General features: G+C 37.2%; 1 protein-coding gene across 1 annotated transcript in view; it reads left to right on the top strand.

Moving 5' to 3' along the window:
• The first annotated feature begins 5,953 nt into the window (after positions 1 to 5,953).
• The window catches only part of col27a1b (collagen, type XXVII, alpha 1b), a 69,140-nt gene continuing 54,455 nt past the window's right edge, over positions 5,954 to 20,638 (top strand). The window contains exons 1-4 of the mRNA XM_046841773.1: positions 5,954 to 6,487; positions 9,263 to 9,333; positions 12,158 to 13,428; positions 16,427 to 16,480. Coding sequence (XP_046697729.1) covers positions 6,435 to 6,487; positions 9,263 to 9,333; positions 12,158 to 13,428; positions 16,427 to 16,480 — 1,449 coding nt within the window. The 5' untranslated portion in view covers positions 5,954 to 6,434. The remainder of the gene's footprint in view (positions 6,488 to 9,262; positions 9,334 to 12,157; positions 13,429 to 16,426; positions 16,481 to 20,638) is intronic.

Here is a 20,638-nt window from a genome sequence, read left to right as displayed (position 1 = left end):
TAAACGGTTGCGGAACAATTCAACATAAAATGCAACTCACCACAGTTTTTTGTGTTGCATTGCATCCTAATGATGGTATGCCAAACAGCAACCACAAGTCTATCAATATTTACAAAGTGGCAAAACCCAGGGGAAAAGATCAACCAAACTATTTACAAGTTTACACATTGTCAAATTGTATTTGCGTTTAATTAGTTTGATTGCTAAATTAGCCAAATAGGCTGCCATGTCTTTTTTAAGGTTTACTTCCAAACTTTAGCTAATGAAGCACTGCACAGATTCACACAGTGTCGTCTGATCTGAGCCAATAATAATAATCGTTTATTTATGCCTTATTATAGGTGCATAAAACAAATAATATGTCCTAAACAATTGTGAATTGGATGTGAAGACTAAAGACTTAAAACCGAGATCCCTTCATCTCTTGCGTTACAAAATAAAACCAGGATTGTGAATATTGCTCTATACCAGGGGTCACCAACCTTTTTGAAACTGAAAGCTACTTCCTGGGTACCGATTAATGTAAAGGGCTACCAGTTTGATACACACTTCTGAAATAACACATTTGCTCAATTTACCTTTAGTTATATGTTATTATTAATAATTAATGATACTTATCTATATCTAGTCATCTATATTTTAATATTGTCATTTTCAAATTCACACCAATGCAAGTGTGTTTTAAAAAAGAATAGCAACAAATAAATTTGGTACATCACCGGTAAGTGGTGCTATAGTGAGCTATTTTTGAAAAGGCCCTCAGGCGACTCATCTGGTCCTTGCAGGCAACCTGGTGCCCGCGGGCACCATTTTGGTGACCCCTGCTCTGTAAATTAACCTTGTTCCTTCCTTCATCTTTAGTGACTGCCTGGTCAGGGTCATAGTCTAAATATTGGTTTATAGTTTGTGTATATTTTGGGAAATACATTTTTAATGATTTAAAAAATATTTCTGATGGGTACAAAGCAGTATAATAACTGCATGATTGGGATTAAAGGATTTACAACTACAAATGCACATGTTTAGTTGAGAACAATTACAAAAGGTGTGAGCTAGAATTCACAGACTTTGTTAGAGCTAGCATTTCTACCTGTATTTTGGCCAGTGTTTCTAGGCACAAACATTTTATTTCACAAAAAAAAGACACAAAATCCACCTTTCCTGTTTAGGAGTTTAAGACATGTCTGCTTCAGGTTTAATCCCAGAACAGATAATCCACTCCTAATATAACCTCATGAAGAGATGAAAACCTTCCAAAAACTAAATGGATAAGACATTCAGAGCGTCTATTGCCTAGTCTGCAAATTCATTTTGTGTGTCACTTCAAATAGTTTTTTTTTTTTAAACCCGGGACAACCAGCTAAAGATAGCAACTGGAGACTCTAACCTTTTATGTAGGACTTCATAGTGGGTTTGGATAGAGATGAGAGGAGAACCAGGCACTTGTGACATGTTTCAGCCATGTGAGATTCCCATTGGCTGAGTGCTGAGTTCTGAAGAGGAAGCATTATGAAGGTAAGATTTATGAAGCTTTGTGTTAGTTAAAAAATAGAGAATAAATTAGCCAGGGTGATGTAACACCATATGCTGCTCATGTGTTTTCATTATTTCTGAAACCAAACAAAGGGTTATTGTTGCACTTTAGTGTAACTACTGAATTTGACACTTTAAACAAAAGCTAAAACAATTTTAATGAATTGTAATTTGGCCAACATGGGTCATTTTTTTATGTATAGTTAGGAGCCAAGATGAACCCAATGGCTCTTGGGGATTTGCCTGAGGCCTGGCAATTTTTAACAAGAACCCAATTATATCTGAATCATTATGTGTTGTGTAAATACTGGAAAGTAGCACAATAATAAATCATAGTTGAAAGTCAGTGAATTTTTAATTTAAATAAAAATTCTTTAAAAAATGTTGGTGCTGAAGAAAATAGAAAAAGGTTGGTAAACAGCTCACGGTTTTATACTATATAACTTGAATAACTGTCCCATTTGGCATTGCTTTGAGTACTGATGTTTTAAATATCTGTTGAATAATTTGTCACAGAACAGAAATAGGGATAAAACTTACTAATATATTTTCTCATTGGAATGTAGTTAGGGAGGAGGAATCAGGGAAAATGTGATTGCCTGCAACAAATAATTTTTTAACAATTGCATTTACAGACTTTGGCAGATCCAGATTGGCCCTTATCCAAATAGATTTCCAGAAAAACTTGAATGACATAATATCATGCTAGTACAAATAGGTCAGGGTCCTCTTAAAGGCTGTCAGTCTGTGTATTCCTAAACACTTGAAGAGTTGCATGGGGCAGAATTAAACAACTGCTTATATTTGTCTTTGTGAAGGACCACTACTCTCTCTGTCTCTCTCTTGTCTCTCTCTTGTCTCTCTCTCTCTCTCTCTCTCTCTCTCTCTCTCTCTCTCTCTCTCTCTCTCTTGCATTGTTAACAGCATTAGCCTCTAGCTAAATTCTTCTCCCTCTTTTCTCTCTTTGAAAACTGGCACTGTCACTTAAATTTTCCACCAAGTCCCCTAGGGATTCTACTTCTTTTAATAATTTTAAGCTAATTCCTAGCATTTCTTTTATCTTTTAAATATCTTACAGAAAGGCACTGTCGCTGGCTTTGATGAATGTGTTTCTACTACATTTTTTCTCGCATATATTCCTGTATATACAATTCATTACAGGATCTGATGTTCTTCGTTCCTCATTGGTTGTAATTACACACCGTTTTTCTCCAATGATGCTCTTAAAGGCTTTTTCTATGTATTAATATATAACTTGTTTAATTGGTTTATGGTTAAATATGCTAAAATTAGGCCATCATAATATTTATAGAACTGTTATACAGGAGATGTGAATGAAGTAGGCCATTACAACTAGAGCTAGCATTTGATAGAAAGAGCACAAATAAACCAAAACTTGGGCGTAGTTTTCTTATTTTACGTTGATGCATGAATAAAGTGAATTGCATGAAGGCATTATGATTTTCTGTTGCACACTTAGCAGACTGTGGTTTATACACAACTAAGTTCTATACATAATTTAGGGCTCTTTAGATATTGCATATTTTTTGTCTGTTCTAAATGTTCATGATGCAGTAATTCTTGTTCATCTCTTGTAAAAATTCATCACTTTTAGGAACCAATTTGTGTTTCTAAAATACATGTGAATGTTTTAAACCTTTTACAGATGGGTTCAAAATAATTCTTTAATGCAATTTTTTTTTAATACAGTATTTGAAATAATCTAACTGTAAATGACAATTCGAGTTACAAAGAGCATGTTTCACACACTTAACACTAATTTCATAATACAATTATAAAGTAATAAGGTCATCAGCCTTAATCACACTTCTCATCAAATACAACATACACAAGTTAATTCTCAAATACAAATCAACAAACTAACTTGCACATACAGTATGTGTGCAAATATATTGGAACATTATAAAGATGTTATTAAAAATATAAAAAAGTTTGAAACAGTTTTTTAATATACTGACTAACTTCAACTGACAGTATTATATAGGCTACTATGGGCTGCAGAATCATCTAATCATCAGAAATGTAAAGAACCCATGTACACATGTTTCATTCTGTTTGACCATATCAGTAATTAGCAACTAATGAATTTAATTTTGAAGTTAATTCATGTTGTATCTTTATGGGCTGTGTTGAATTTTCATTTGACTAAATGATTATAAGCAGTTGCTTTGATTCCTCTTCAATTGACTGAATCAAAAATCTTCTCTTTCAACGAATGAGATGGACTGCTACACCACAAGAAAACATCTATTGCCTGGAATGAAAGAACGTTTAGATAGGCTAATATGTGGTTTGTGGCTCTTCCTGGTAGGAGCAAAGTGGGGGCAGCCCACAAAGAAATTGCTTGTGAGAAGTTGATTGATATTTCAACTAAATTTCCTGTTTACATATGGATAAAGATAACTTATCCTACTCACACACTCACTCAGCTGCAGTGGCTATGTGGGGAAAGTCTGCATACAGAGAAGATTTAACTTCCCCTTAAGATCAGAAAGCTGTGTATACGTGTAAAGTTCCCGAAGAAAAACAATCTTGAGATCGCTCAGTGATGAGGTTCATTATATACTAGTATATACTATACTCAAGTTTTTAGGTGACTTCATTTGTGCACATTTAGATGATGAATCTCACAGGGGTTTTTATTACTATGATTGAATTTCTGGCCACACTACTGCAGGAAAATCTTCTCATTTCCAGCAGACATTCAGCTTATGATATCTGCTGTGGTACCAGGTCATAAAGAGCATCTGAAATCCATTATTGTCTACAAGTCTGGAATACGAAACAATGTGATTTAGCTCGACACCTGTAAGTGTTTAGATTGAGGTCTGTTGCCTGTTTCTTAACTAGTAAGGACATTTTGTACTAGCTTGTTCTTTATTAGGAACTCTTGTATTTCCAAAGATACTCGTAAAATCTTGTACTGATTTTAAACACCATGTGCAATCGGAAATGGACATTAGATGACCGGTCTAAATTATCCCCGAGTAAGAATGCGTTGACTAAAACAGAGGTAAGACTGAGGCGGCCTTCCGACGTGCATCGTGCACTCTGCTCAGGTTCAGCACCAAGATGTGAGAGCCCTCTGTGTGTGACGGAGGGATCTGGTTGCGTCGGGCTGAATTGGCGCTCTGTTGGGACTCTGCTGCACACTCTCACTGCCTGTTTGTTGAGGTCGGGTCAATGAGGGCTCTATTCAGAGAAGGAATTTCACAGTAAAGGACGGCACTGGCACATTCGAGTCATGATCAGAAATGGAACAGTGAGCTGAATTTTAAGAAAATGAATTGGATCGTGTCCTATCAATCGTTGTTGCACCGGTAATTCATTATGAAATGCTGTAAACATATAGTATATGTATTAAGTCATAAGGTTATCTAAATAATTTAATTATATCTGTTATCTTAATTAGATGTTTTATTACTGGGTCCAGGTACATTATGCTTCATTTCACAAATCTCAAAGCTCCAGGAGCCCAAGCTTGATCCTGACTTGTGACATGTGTGTGTGGCTTTTTCTATGTTCTCCAGTTTCTTCCCATCTCCCAAAAACGTTAGTAGGTGTACTTCACCAAACTGTCCTAGGTGTGAATTTGTGTATGCACAGTTCCCTGCAATAAACCTGGATAGTGTCCTATCCAAGGTGCATTTTTGCCTTGGATCCATTACAAACTTGACCAGGAGCCAAGCAACGTCCATACATATAGTAACCAGAGACCAATCATCTTTTTTAGAAAAGCTGTGGACATAAGCAACAACAGCAACTGTTGGCAACTGGAGGAAAGTTTATGCAAATGTAAGGTTGTTCGGTGCTGTGACTCCAAAAGGGAGTAAAGACATTAGAGCACATGCGTTTAAAGTTTCTTTGTCAAATGTGCATTGATAGTTGCACTGATAAAAGTTATTACCAGTAGTAGAATAAGGTACAGTGAATAGTACAGTGAATGGTGACTTGTGTCAAAGAATCATCAAAATACTAATGATTCTTTGAGACTTACTAAAAAATGTATGACCTCGTTTACAAAATCTGAATGATGTTTATTATGATTTGAATGATATGATGATATGATGTTAATATGATGATGTGGATGATATTATGATGAATGTTTATTAATTGCTTTGATTTGAACATGTAAACTGCAAAAACTCAATTATATGGAAATAGCATGTGTCTATAAATGATGATACAGCAAACAGCTGGTTTTACTTCTGGACAGCTGTTTATTTTATAACAAACTTATATCAGGAAATGTTTAGGAACAGTTTGGGTCCTGTGCTGGGTCTGTATGTCAGTAATGCATTCGTGTGAAGAAGCACTTTTCCTGACACCTTCCATGTTGTTTGCTAAAACCATCCGCGTCATATGAAAGTATGAGCGCTCATTTGAAGGCAACGTTGAATGAATGGTCGTTTGTAAGAAGACACACCTTCTGAGGGACCTTGTAGTAGCAGAAGCGAGCGGTGTGTCTTTCTCGCAGTCAGTTGAGGGCGACAGAGGGGAGGCAAGCTTCTCCTGCGTCCCACATCGCCCCCTTCCACTTCACTTTCCTTTGGCTTTAGACATCGACTCAAGCGTCTTGTCCCTTTTTTTTTTGGAGAATCATGTCTTCACCGAAATGGACTTATCTTTTTTGGCTCCAGTCTTGCGGAACGCTTGCTTTCTCATGGAGTCCACTGTATCGGGAGTAGTGAAGGAAACATCTCGCTTCGGCGGCTCTCGGGACGGAGTACAAGCTGTAGACTAGGACACTTCCACACTTTTCCGCTCATTTGAGACCTTCGTCGAGATCTTAAGGGATACTTGGGCATGGAAATGCTTCCCACAGAGCTGTCATGTCTTGGCCGTAGTAAACCTTTACAAAAAAGAATGAAGTAACCGCAATGGAGCCGGATAATGCCCCGCACTCCAAACTCAGACAGGCTGGAGTCGGGGGGTGAGTATAACTCCATCCAAATCCATCAATACGAGCAACTTCATCATCTATCAGTGATCAGAGGCTGATGAGGACACAGTTACATCGTTTTCCAACACTGCTATCATATCATATCAAACATTACTAATGAATGGATAAAGAAAGTGCATGCATTTTTGTTTGCAGTGCCGTCAAATAGGGACATTTCGCAATGAATGAATGAGAATGAAAGCTTGAAAGAAACAAACAAACCTATCAGATCACTTAGATGCGAAGTGAAGTTAGATATTATGCATGTTGCAACTTTTACATCCTGACATTTTTACATTTTATGACAGATTTCTTTTTTTTTTTTTTTTTTATTTATCATTACTAAACGAATACAATTTTACCAAAAATAAAGATACCAAACTGTACTTTTCGCTGTTCGTGGGATGCTACTATCAATGTTACACATTGTTAGGTACATAATTTATCCAGTAATTAAGTATAATTTAAGTTACACTACATACTTCTTGGGGTACAATATACCCAATAAAGATATCGATACCTATCCTTAATGGTAACACCCAAGTGACAAGTCTGGTACCTTTATTTTTGTCAGTGGAGGCTTCTGAACTTGTTGCACTCTGATGCTCTATTGATCACTGAATCAATAAAAACCAATCACTCATACCATTTTTGATTTGTAGTATCAGTCCGATTTAATCACCCTATTCTGATGCTGAATTTCTTTTGCCAGTCAGGTAGGCTTAATACTTTGGTGAAAAGACATTGAGATGACTAAACCACAGTGTATACAGCAATTCCCATTACATATTTACGTGTTTTCCTGCCCCAAAGGTAGAGAAGACAGCTCATAGGCTAATAAATAAGCCCTTCATGTGGGTGTGTTAAAACATGTGAAAGGCACATTTATTGAACGATTTTTCTTCAGGACCTGGAATGGGAAACGTTGGCAGACAGCATGCATGTAGATGTGCCAATCTCAAAATTACTTTCCATACCATCTATTAAGAGCTCAGCTAGTTGATGTGAATGGTAATGATAATGATTGTTGATCGAAAATGAACTTGATGAACTCGCAGACATTCACTCTATAAATCTCAAAGCATTGGGTCAGTATCGTTTGAGGTACGTATTTCCCAGGTCACTTTCTCTCGGCTTCACCCTCAATAGGAGGCAGCTGATCAGTTCCTGGCTGCACTGTGAACAGCAACAGATGTGAGGAGTTTAGAGAAAAAGCTGCTACTGGCCATGCTGCTGGCTATGTGCTACGATATCCTTGGAAAGTCATGGACAGTGGATAGTCATTCAAATAAGTATCACTGCAGTCCAGGCAGGAAATCATTCGATTTATCGCATGTTTTTGGGATAAAGACAAAGCTGCTGCTTAATAACTACTATTTGTTCATTAGGCAACAATTGGGACACTATTTTATTAGGTTTTTATGTGACACTTTATAAAAAGCAAAGACACCTGCTGATAGCATCTGAGGTTTGCAATTGTTGGCCAGATTAGCCGTTATCAGTGTGACATACAAGATGAATGGTGTAGATGGACATAGTGAACGATATTTAATGTTTTAAGTCAAGTCGAGAGGCTTTCATTGTCATTTCTACTATACACAGTGGTACACAGTACACATTAAAAACGAGACAACGTTCCTCCAGAACCCTGGTGCTACACTAAACAACGTAGAGCTACAACACAACACAAAGCTACATAAAGTGTATCGAGTGCAACCTAGTGCAAACAGTGCAGACCAAAAACAGTACAGACAGACAGTGCAGACAGACAACACAAGACAATGGCGACCAATTCACATCTAACCTGTCTATTACTACATGCACTGACTGGTATTTTGACCGGCACTAACTGATATTTTGACCTGACTCAGTACAGTTCTATTTTACATAACATTGAATTAGTGTTTTTTTCCCTCCCAAAACACCGGTTTCAGAATTATTGCCACCCTCAAAATAAACCTTCTTGTTGAAAAGAGCACTATGCTTTATTCCCTGTAATGTCTACCTAGAGGCATCCTGGACATTGCTCTATCTCTAACATTTCATTTTGACTTCAATTTCTTGCCAAAAGGTTAATTTATGGCCAATGTATAACCTCCTGGCAGAGAAAAAAATTTTTGCCCCTAAAATATCAAGGTACATGATTACTATTCACAGACCAGCTGCCCCAAATAGCTCCAGCATCCTTCTATTGAAACATATTTGGGTTACTAAACATTAACAAGCATACCTCAAAATGAACATCCCAAACCAAATTGGACCACATGGTTTTTCTCATTTATCAACTCTTGGATCTGTTTGCTCATGATTGAAAATGTTTGCAAGCTTACTTACTTTGTTCCAAGTTGCACTTGAGTGACACTGTATTTTCTGGTTCTGAAGTTACAGCAAAAAACTAAACGACTAAATTGAATGAGTTGTCATGTCAGATCCAATAAAACGTTTGTGCATTTAGGAGAAGATGAGTCCAAAGTTCAATTTTTTAAGAGAAGAAAAGGTGAACATGTTTAATTTTTGTTCCTTTCCAGGAAATATCTTGGATGTGATGGAATAGGACTTTTGCTTAAGCTTGATAGATGATTCTGCATTGAGTTAGAATGTGCATGTTCAAGAGTTTTTATTTTATTTTTTTAATATAAGTGTCAAGTTTAATCCAGCAACTCTTTATATATATATATATATATATATATATATATATATATATATATATATATATATATTTTATATTTTATATTTTATATTTATATATTTGTATTTTTTCCACAGGAGAATCTTATTTCTCTGCACGGTCCTCTACTGTACTTGCTACCTAGGGTTGGCGCAAGTACAGCCTGAAGGTAATTTCTTGCTGTTTTTATTTACAGTATTCACAAGTTGCGATATTGAATACATTACTGTATACACTCAAATTTGTTCTAACTCTTTTTGTTTATTTGGAATTCTCATACATTTAAAATGAACATAGCTGTGGAGTGTTGTGCTTTGTGTTTTTAAGATAGCTAAGATCATTCAAAGTGCCGTAAAAATAAAAATACAAATTTTACAGGATTTAACTGCTTTTGAATTTGGCCATTGTTCTTTGTTAGTGAGTAAAGCCGAGCACTATGGACTCATCTGTGATTGTTCAAATAAGCTACTTTCTAAAATTACAAGTTTATTAAAGTTTTCCATGATTCAGAGGTCAACGAGCCAACAAGTTCTACTGTTTCTCTGTGGACTACTGTAGTCCCCTTTTGCCAGTGCTAACAGTGGTTTGATTTATGTCTAAGCTTCAGATCAGGTCTGCTCTGAGTCTATTTGTTTAACTTAGGAGCTTAAAAAGCCCTCGCTTCAGCACGAATATGCTATCCATCCATTTCAAACTCACCTGAAAGTAGTCTTGTGCTTAAATTCAGATGGCAACAAGGAGAGCCAATGTGGATAATTCTGCGTTTGTGGCCACAATGAAAAACAGTACGTGTAGAATTATTCTGTGGTTCATTTACGGGGTTAGTGAGGAGCAAGACCAGCCAATTCAAGATGTCTATTTCCATATTTTGTTTCAGGAACATGGTGGTGTTAACCATGTTTTTTCAACCTAACTTAATTACTGTATATTTTGTTCACATAGAGGTTTAGTGTACCAAAAACATTTTTCCTTGCCTGGGAGAATAGATATCTTGAAAATGTGACTGATGCTGTTAGATTTGTTTGTTTTAACCCCGTGTAGAAGACCTTGATAGCTTATTGGACTTCACACCACCCACTAGGATTTAGTCATGTCCACATCTGTTCTTTGCATACTGCATCCCCATGTGGAGGGTTAAATCATCCATTATAAAGAGCATTTGGGTTCACTTATCTTTAATTTGCTGTACATTCTTACTCATGTGCCATATCTCCAGTAGTAATGATTGTTGACTCACAGCTGGTCAAATGGCACACCACAAATTGCAATGTAACATGCCAGTTTCACACCAGGTTCTGTTTTTTTTTTTTTTTTATATGCCAGTGAAACAGTGGAAAAGTAGAAAACTCTTGGCATCTTCAAGCAATTAATCAAATTAAAATGCTACCACTGTAAGCTTTTATATCTAATGCTGATGTTCTTTTCATGAAAGATGCTTTTGTTCCGCTTGGACTATAAGTGTTTCTTTCCATGTGTGGGACAGTTCATGGAACATACTGTATTCTCTCACTATTGACTGAAATTTCCCTAATGCAAATGACCCTAACCCTGAATGACTTATGATAAGACCATCTTTGTAAACCATGGGCAGAGAAAGCTCTAGAAATCCTTTATTACTGCTAAATATGGTTTCAAGATAAAGAATTTTAACTTATACCAGTTTCCCAAAACAGAAAAGCTAGTGAGCCCTCTTTTTTGATTGCAGTTTGTGAAGATTCTTTGTGTTTCTGGTTCTGAGACTTGGAGCGCTGAGCAAAGCAGTTCAAATGCGGTCTTTACTTTCCAATGAATCTAGGGACTTTTTGTGGAACATTGGTGTCTGCAGCAGGACCTGCAGCCCAGATGCTCTTGTGTCTCCTCAACTGCTGTTGGAACATGTCATGTTACCCATGAACCATTCAAACAGAACTCTAGGAGTATTGCTTTTGAATGTAGCGTGCCTGGCAGCTTTCCACTCGTTTGTTTGACTCCTAATTCCTGTACTGAAAATTTTGCTTTCACAATAGGACCTGTCTTACTAGATATCTGGATCATGCCATATACTTAATACATATCAGGTGGTTCTCAGCTGTTTGACAGATGATTTTTGTCATCTATTTCTGGATTACAGATGATAAGTGTTATGTGTTATCTTGCCATTTACTCCCAACTGTAGTGAATATATGGATAATTATCAATACAGGTTTTTTTCTGTCTTTCTCTCCTTCACTCACATGCTCACATTCCTCATTACAACACCAGGTTTATAAATGGTCTTTACCACTCAGGGTGGCCTTATTTGACTTAGGAATCTGTAAGGCCAAAACATATAGCTGTTACATAATCAACTAACCATCTGTTACAGATGTATGGAGTAAAAGAAAAATGGTTTTGTCTTTTACAATGTGTAATTTGCAGCTGCCAGTCTTGTTTCATATTACTTTAATTAGGCATCATGCCATATTTGTTTTTACTTGAAGGGGCTCACTGGATCCCTACAGTAGAATTCTCTCCTTTTGATGGTTCCTTTTTCAAGGGGAATTGTACTGTACTATAAACTCAACATTTTTTTTAAATTACTTGTCACAAATGTTTTATTTACTACCTTAAATAAATAACACAATCATAAAATTGTTTTCAAACATTATTATGGAATTTATTAGTACAATCTCTGTTTTGAAATATTACTCCGAACTTTCAAGCCACTCGCAGCTTCTCGCGAATTATCTTTTATTCTACTTTTAGACAGTAGAATAAAGTTGATATATTTCAGCCAGTAACATTTTAAGTGAAGTATAAAAAAGTACTTTGTACTTCATACTGTCACATTTCATAAAACTGCATAAAACTGCTTTTTTCAAAATCTATGGGTTGATTTACTGTGATTTAGCTGCAGCTGAGCCTTATATTTAATTAGCTTCTCTGGGAATATTTGTTACATATTTGCTATACATATTTCTTTTTTAGGTTTTAATTAAAAGGTTTTATTTAACCACCCAACTTTTTTTTTTTAGATGTGGATATCCTACAAAAGCTGGGTCTGGTGGGAAAAAGACCTTCATCAGGGACACGATCCACTTTGTCAGGTGTTATTCCCTTCAAGTCTGGAGTTATCCTCACCCAGTGGGTGCGAATCGAAGTGCCTGTGACCTCTGTGGTGCCAGTCCCATTGAGCACAGAGTTCTCCTTGATTTTCAGCATCTGCTCACATCGCGTCAATAATGCTTTCCTCTTCACCATTGTGTCCAAGAGGAAGAGACTACAGCTAGGGGTGCAGTTCATCCCTGGGAAGATTGTAGTCTACGTTGGCCAAAAGAACTCTGTATATTTTGAATATGACATTCATAATGGCCAGTGGCACAATCTGGCTTTGGGCATTCAGCCCCAAAGGGTCACTTTATATACTTCTTGTGGGAAGGCAAGTGTACATGCAAATTTACATTTTAAAAATGAGGAAACTCTGGATCCAGAAGGCTCTTTTCTTTTAGGAAAAATGAGCCAGAACTCGGTGCAGTTTGAGGGAGCCATCTGCCAGTTCGACTTGCATCCTTCTGCCAAGGCAGCTCATAACTATTGTAAGTACATTAAAAAACAATGCAGGGAAGCCGACACTTATCGAGCAAACCTACCGCCACTTTTACCGCTGCTGCAGCAGGATCCCAATATCTCTTTCACGCTACGGACCCCGATGACCATAACTGAGCTTATCAGCAAGGGTTTTACCCCCACCCTGTCACAGGACAAAACACGGATTAATGCTGAAATCTCAGGAGGACCTAATAAGTCCATTCAAACGACATCCCAGCTTGGTTCCTTGTCTCTGCCTGTGCATGGAACGGTGCTGCCAAGATTGTTCAGACCAACTCTGCAGATTCCCACAAAGGCCAAAACACAGACTGTTACCACCCTCCTTAGGACTAGGGCATCCCCAAAATTCCACAAGCCCACTGAACAGAGCAGTCCCAAAAAGGGGATAACTATAAAACCCCATAAAATAAAAGATACTTACATGCCTGTTACAGCAACTCAAAAAAAGTTAGAAATTGTTCAACCTTCAGCAGTGACCAAACCTTACAGCATTTTGCCCAATTCAAAAAGGCAGCTTACTACTACAGCAGTGAAAAGATCTGTTCCAGAGGTGAGCACCTTAAGGTACTCCAAGTCCAACTCTTTTGTACCTGTCACCCCTGCCACCATTGATGGTCTTCAAACATTTGATCTGGAACCAACACAGTTTTCCCTCCTGATGGGACCACCTGGGTCAAAAGGAGAGCCAGGACCAACGGTAAATTATTACAATTAAACTTCCTATTTGCACATGTTGAAATGTAAAACAACGATAAATTGCCTTCAGAATTTGATTTTCAAAAAAGTTAGCTGAAATAGTTAAAAATGTATGTATATCCATCTATGTTCCTTGTTCCTCTGAATGAATAGAAAGGGTTTTCCCCAGAAGCAATGCACGCTTATGTGAAATTTCCGTTCTAACATTCTGGATAGAAATGATCTGGCACATAAAAAGTCTTCATCAGCCTTTTGGCATCTGTGCTGGAGGATTGGCATCCAGGCGATAGATTCTTTGGAGGGCAAGTTCAGGGAGAATGAAGTGTTTTGAGGGAAGGTCAAAGGTAAAAGTGCATAGGTAAGAGAAAAGGTAAAAGAGTATAGCGAGCACAGACATCAGCAAACCTACCATCTCCATCTTGTTATAACACAGCATTGTCACATTCTCGAATGTGTTCGGTGAAAAAAAAAGAATCATGTGTAATTCATTAATAAATGATTAATCAAAATTGTAGCAAATCGCTGTGGTGTATAAAACAACCTCAAAGGAATAAAACACAACAGGGCTTTCTGTCATATGGAAATAATCCACAATGGGTTGGTGACAAGTAACATTACACCACCAAATAAAAAAATAACTTCTCCACTGTAATCAGTCTAGCAGAAGGTCAAAACATGAGTGTGACCTTATAGTATACTTTAAAGCAGTAGGCTTTCTTTCAATGTGACCATAAAATGATCACTTGTAATTGCAACATCAACATCAAAACCCCAGGACACACGATCTCTTTCTTGAAAGTGCAAAATTTTAAAACACTTTTTGAAATCAATAATATATTTGACTTATAAAAGACAGTTGACACTCCATGGTATGTAGATACTTTTTTCCTACCTCAAAACCATGTCTTATGGTATCCAGATGGCAGACTTAGCACTTTGCTTATTTTTAAGAACCTGTGAAATGTGAATTACTGGCTGTGGTCTTGTGTTTTTAAGCCCCGTGGTGTTCTTAAGCCTCAATATTTGGTGTTTTATGTTACGTTAGGTAACAGCACTTTAATAAGAAAAAATGTGCTTTTGATGACTGCTTCCAGTTTTAATACCCCTTTTTAAGCATGGTTACAGAAAATGGACAATAATATTGTCTGAATAAAAGGCATATTCCTGTCTGGGATGGAAATTTCATGGTGTCATCATTGGTACATGTGAACATGTGGTGGTCTTGGTTTCAAGCCCATTTAAGTAATCCTGTGAAAACTGACTGAGGATGTGTCTGGCTATAGGATGCTTACACTACTTTTCCCACTGTTAGATGATGAGGTCACTGGGCAGTGTTTTTAAGAACTCTGAAGGCCGTGACGGCTACCTGATGTTTCCCAGCATATACCACCACATCTTTTCTCTGACACTAAATAAGTGAAGAGATTCAACTGTGTATAGGAATATGAGTTTTATACTGTTGCATATAACCTTCTAGTGAAGGTTTAAGAGATAGGGGACTATGTGTGAAAAGTAGGCCACTGCTTTACATCTTGACTTACCTGTCATGATGTTCCTGTCTTTGTGATTGGGACACATCTGAGTGCTTTATGCTAGAGAACCAGATTTCCAGAAAGAGCAGCTACTGTAGGCTGTGTGGGTTTTTTCTGTCCTAATCTCTGCATATTTTTATGGGGAGAGAGAGATAACTTAATACTGTTACTCCAACAAGGAACTGTGCCACGTGGAAGAGGGTCGGGGGCTGTCCTTTTTCCCCCTCCCTCCTTTCCCTCCCTTCTTTCCTCTCTCTGCAGTTTCTACAACATGGAGCTTGTTAGGCAAACCTTCAGCATGCTAAAACATTTCTTAGCAGTACTTCTTGCTTGCATCATAACATTTGTTATATGACTTTTAAAGGTTTGAGAAAAAATTTAATTCATGATTCACTTTTTTGAAAAGTAATTTATGATTCAAAATGAATAGACTGACTATAAAGTGTGTCAACACATGAGAATTTTTTTCACACTTAATGGAAACCAGGAAGTCTGTTAACACTAAGAACTTTCAAGATTCTTGCTACTGGTGTTAAGAAATATTACCAGGTATTGTTTTGTTTAGAGATGGACAGATTGAGAGAGATGAATTTCCAAATGTTGTAGGACGTTGCCTGAAAGAAAAAAGTTTTACAGCTTCTAGGGTAAATACATTTTTCCCACATGTATAGATGGGGACTTTAGTTAAGCATGAGGTATTAGATGTACCACTAGCGTTTTGCGAACCACAATTGCATTATGGCACTTAAGCTGAAATGTCTAGCCAGTAACATGGCATATAAACCTCAAGGATAATCCCTTTTCATGTATCTATTCTGATGTAACAGATGGAAAAAACACAAAACACCGGCCTTTGGAAAATAAAGCTATGCGATGTTTGAAGGTTGACCTCTTGTTAAGTGTGACCCCCTCGGTGCTCAGTTGTTCCATGTCTGCAAACATTTAGCAGTGAGATTGTGTACATAATTAACAAGTGTGCCTGTGGTTCTAGTCAAAAGTGTTTGGCAGTAAAATGAGGCAGACTTTAGTAAAACTTCAGGGGTTTAAGCTCACTTCATTGGCAACAAGGGTAGTCCTATGTTGGCTCCTGTACACAATATTAAATCTACATGTGACATACTGTATTCTAAGGAAAATTCCCCCACTTTGGGGCCAACGTTCAAGCCAATCCGTACCGTACCAATCAAAGCGCAAGTTTCAATCATGATGTCATTTTTCATTTACTTAACATATTATTTTGTATAATGTACTGAATCACACACTGATCAATATTCCATGATACTGTAAAGTTCAAGCCATAAAATTTAGGAGACTTTGGAAGCAGCTCTTTACTGACTATGGCTCAGAGCCATCGTGTAATTCAAGGATTTGTGTGCTGTCAGAGAAATCACTAAATGTCTGCAGGTAGACTTTTAGCATTTTACAGTCTTGCTTTGCATCACAGTATGAATTTTCTTTGTCTTTTAGGGACCTCAAGGGGAACCTGGGAAGCCAGGATTACCAGGGAAAAGAGGGCCTCGTGTAAGTACCCCGACCAATACATTTTGTGTTCCTTAGTATTGACTTTACTGTACCATCTTTACTCAGTATGAATAGAAACAATATTGGGCAACTACTGATATTTTACATGTTACAAAAGGAAAGCAATTGACACACCTCCTTATTTAAACACATTTCCATTATTATGAACTGCTCATAGATTAGACCAGAGCTGCCGAAATGTTTTCCTATAAAGGGCCAAAAATCCAAATTGCCATGATCAGAAAGACATTACATTAAAAGATAATGAAGATAATTTTCCCTCTTCTCATATATGAAATTGCATTATATGGCATCTCCTGTTTAGACTATAGGGACATTCATTCATTTCGATATAAACCTATTAAAAAACAAAAGCATAATGAAGATCAAGATCTATGTTGTTGAGGTTTTATCACTTTATCATTTTATCATTCAAGATTTCTCCAAGATATAAAGTACAAAAGTCAAGGGGGTTCAAAATCTAAGACCATTACTATGCATGCTTCTATTTTGCATTCTTTTACAATTAAATGTATATATTTTAATTACATATGATCTGGTACTTATCTTAGCGAATCTAACGAAAAACACAAACTTCGAACTATTTACATTATTTTCAGAATTTCTTAGTATTTGGTTCATCACAAAATACTGAGAGAGATCGTACACTTTTATCTACTTCCAATCGAAATATTCAAAATATAAAACATTTATTTAGTTGCTTTGGAAATGTTTACAATTCTGAAACAGTTTCCTTCTAGTTTTAAATGATAATACATTTCTCTGGCCTCCCACCTTTGCACCCACTGTATATTTAAAGAAAATAAGAGTACTTTATCTTACTTTTGGCTCTATGACTAATGACTGAGGCACTAAATGTAAACAGAGACTTTCACAATAAAGAGTTATCTGATAACATCATAGCATATGATACCAGCATATACTGTAACTGTTTCATTGGTTATTCTTGGACAAAGGGCAACAAGAACGTACACTTGAAGGGTCACCATACAGAAAAAGTGAATTCTAGTGAATAGGGAAGAGCAGAAAAAGGTCAGCGGTTTGAAGAAGCTTCCCCAGTGTGTAGAGTTTGAAATCTGAAGGTTGTGAGTGTAAGATACCTGCTGTAACCCTTTCACAGGGCCTCTCAAGGCTGCACTGTGGGAACCCAATCTGCTAAACAGAAGAAAGAGGCCTTTGTGACAATCTTATTAAAGACATTTGAAGCTTTGCTTGAGTTCACTAGCTTTGCTGTTTGCTTTTTTGCTGAGGTTGGGTAGAAAAAGGGTTAATATGGGAATTGCAAACTGGTAAAATCCAAAGAATTGCTAAACCTGAAAGGTGATGTTGAAAATGAAGCGCCTCTCTGTTGGTCATTTTTGTGCAAAAAACAGATCGGCCTGGTATGGGCTCTGTATGTAGAGTTTAGAGTACAATTAGAGCACAGATGCAATGCTTATGTGGATCAAATGCACATGGCGGTACCCTAATTATTTATGCGTCTTTGAAACACAGTTTGTTAAAATGGAACCATCTCTCTCTGAAGGTTCATGTCGGCATTGCTGCCAATTTTAAAACCCGCTTTAAATATGTGTCATGTTTTTGGTTAGGCAACTCATCACAAATTCAAGTAATGAACTTGGGCTGTTGTTTTGTTATGAGTGCTGCACTGGGACTAGAACATGCATGAAAATAAACATGAAAGCAGGGTGCTTGCGTTCTTTTAATGGCCCAGGACAAATAACGATGTGTTTGACAGATTGGAAGAAATACTGTACCCTTGGGAGCTTTAACCTTGGTACCATAGCGAGGCGAAATGTTACTTAGTTCCTCGGTAGAGCTTGTAGTTTGGTGGTTCAGACCTCAGGTCAGACTGCGCTGCCAAGACATCCTGTAAAATATTTATTAACTTACCACTGAGCGTGTTTACAGAATAGTTTACTAACATTTAGAGACACCATAATGTGTTGCTTGATTTGAACTAAATGCTGTTCTAGTATTTCTTCAACACATTTGTTGAGATGTTCCTAATAGGATACCCCAGAGGCAAAGTCTAGCATTACTATATATTAGTATTGGATTATTATTATTTTTTTTTGAATTTTATTATATATTATTATTATTATTATTATTAGTTTGTTAAATTATATACGTATAATAATATATGGAACATTGCACTCTCTGCTGGCATTGTGAATTAGGTGCTAGCCCAGAAGATGTGCTTTGAAAACATTAAGTATGCCCTTGAATAATTATAAAAACAATCAAAATTTCAAAGAATTTCTACATTTTCTGTATTTTCCTTTAAAAAAAAAAAAGTTGTCAGACAGTGCTTCCTTCTGATTTGTGATATTTTCCTACCTCGGATCAGCATATTGTTTGCCATACACCACATTTCACTTTTATGGGTAGATTTACAGATTTTTCTTTTCCTTTTGGATTGAGTGTTTATGAGCAGAGCAGAGTTTTTGAGAGTAAATACGAACACACATCGGTTTTCCTCTCCGTCCTCACCAGAGCTCTCGTGTAGACTCAGATATTGTGTCTTGTTGTTTATACATGACCACTAGAGAATATCACTGTCATTCTTTCGAACTTTCCTTGCCAAGAATTGATATGGTACGTATCACTCCTGGTTGATGTTTACACATGCTATCCTCATTGTCTCATCCTGCTGATTAATGTGACTAAACAGGGTTTTGTGGGTCAGATGGCATGCTTGCCCTTTACACATCACTTGTAAAGGATTGTGCCCTGAATGTACACCGCTGTAATCCTGGCTTCTGTTCCTGTTTCTCATGACGCTGGAGATCTTGTTCCAGTCTGAGTAGATTTCCTAAGAGTAAGCAGTTCGGGGGAAAATGTTTTGGACCAACATTATGGAAGAAGTGGAAAAAGTTTCCATCACTTTTGTGTATTAAATTCCAAGAAACCAGACCAGCAGTCTTCCTCGGGTGCTTTAGCAGCGCTACAACAAGCAGTGTGGTGAACACAAAAGGATTTAAAAGAAGCTAAATGATGAAAAATACCTGAATGCAGTGCAAGATGGGAGGGCTTTGTTTATTTCATTGTTGTAAAGTAACAGCTCTTATGTTTTCTTTAGCACTGTCATTCAACAAAAGAAGTCAAATTTAAAACCAGATCCTTCTCTTTGGCTCTGTTTGCTGGGTAACTGCTGCCACATGCTCGGCATCGAAGCAAATTGCACTATGTAGAGCAATGTGCCGAACTGTAGAATAAAGAGACGGAAATCTGTAGATGAGCTCCCGGTAAGCGTCTCCATATGGCGAGTATGTGCCGAGTCAGCAATGGAAAAGCGCTCCACTCGAGACTCTCTTGGCCAAAACAGTTCAGGACAAGGAGGATTAATAGCTTGGTGCATTAAACGTTATTTGTGGCTCTCCTCATCATACAATGATCTCTGGTTTCTGCTTCATTCTGCATTTTAAAACTCTGTGCTAGAGATCTGTTACTATTACACTCCACAGTGATGCCTCTGCACTGCCACTGTTGATTACTGCTTTCATTTTCTCCCATCTAGTATGTAGGTCAGGACCAGCAGAACATGTTCTCCATCTCTCCAAACCCCCAAACTTCTCCTCACACCGTGTCTGCCTTGTGTGTGGGAGAGGTGACTAAATGCAGAAAATCACATCCATATGCCATAACACAAACAGAGGGCCATTTTGCATATGGAGAACGGAAAATGTTCATGCTCACACAAGCAGAAAAAGTAGATCAGATACGACCTCCCCTAAAGATCGAGTCGAGAGTGACGTGTGCTCTGACGTAAGACAGATCAAATTTGTGTATGCAGCAATTAAAGCACGTTTTACAAAAAAAACAATCTAACACAATTTCCCGAGTTGGACATTCAAAAGCAATTGTATGATTATACAGCAACTTGTATACACATTACCCTTTTTGAAAAGTTATGCCTCAGCAAGACCTCAAGTGCTGTGTAGAAAACCTCTTGACAATAAAACCTTGCTATTGCATTATGAAGGCATCCCTAGTGCTGGTGCGGTGCTAAATGGAACCATTTGAACATGTTTTACTTTTATACACAAAACATTCTGCAAACTTTTAACTTTGGACATTGGGCAGTGGTAAAATATTTTACTCCCTAAACCACATGCTTGCTGATTCAAGCTGCAT

Source organism: Silurus meridionalis, chromosome 27, assembly GCF_014805685.1.
Source record: "Silurus meridionalis isolate SWU-2019-XX chromosome 27, ASM1480568v1, whole genome shotgun sequence".
NCBI lineage: Eukaryota > Metazoa > Chordata > Actinopteri > Siluriformes > Siluridae > Silurus > Silurus meridionalis.
This window is presented reverse-complemented; position numbering and strand designations above follow the sequence as displayed.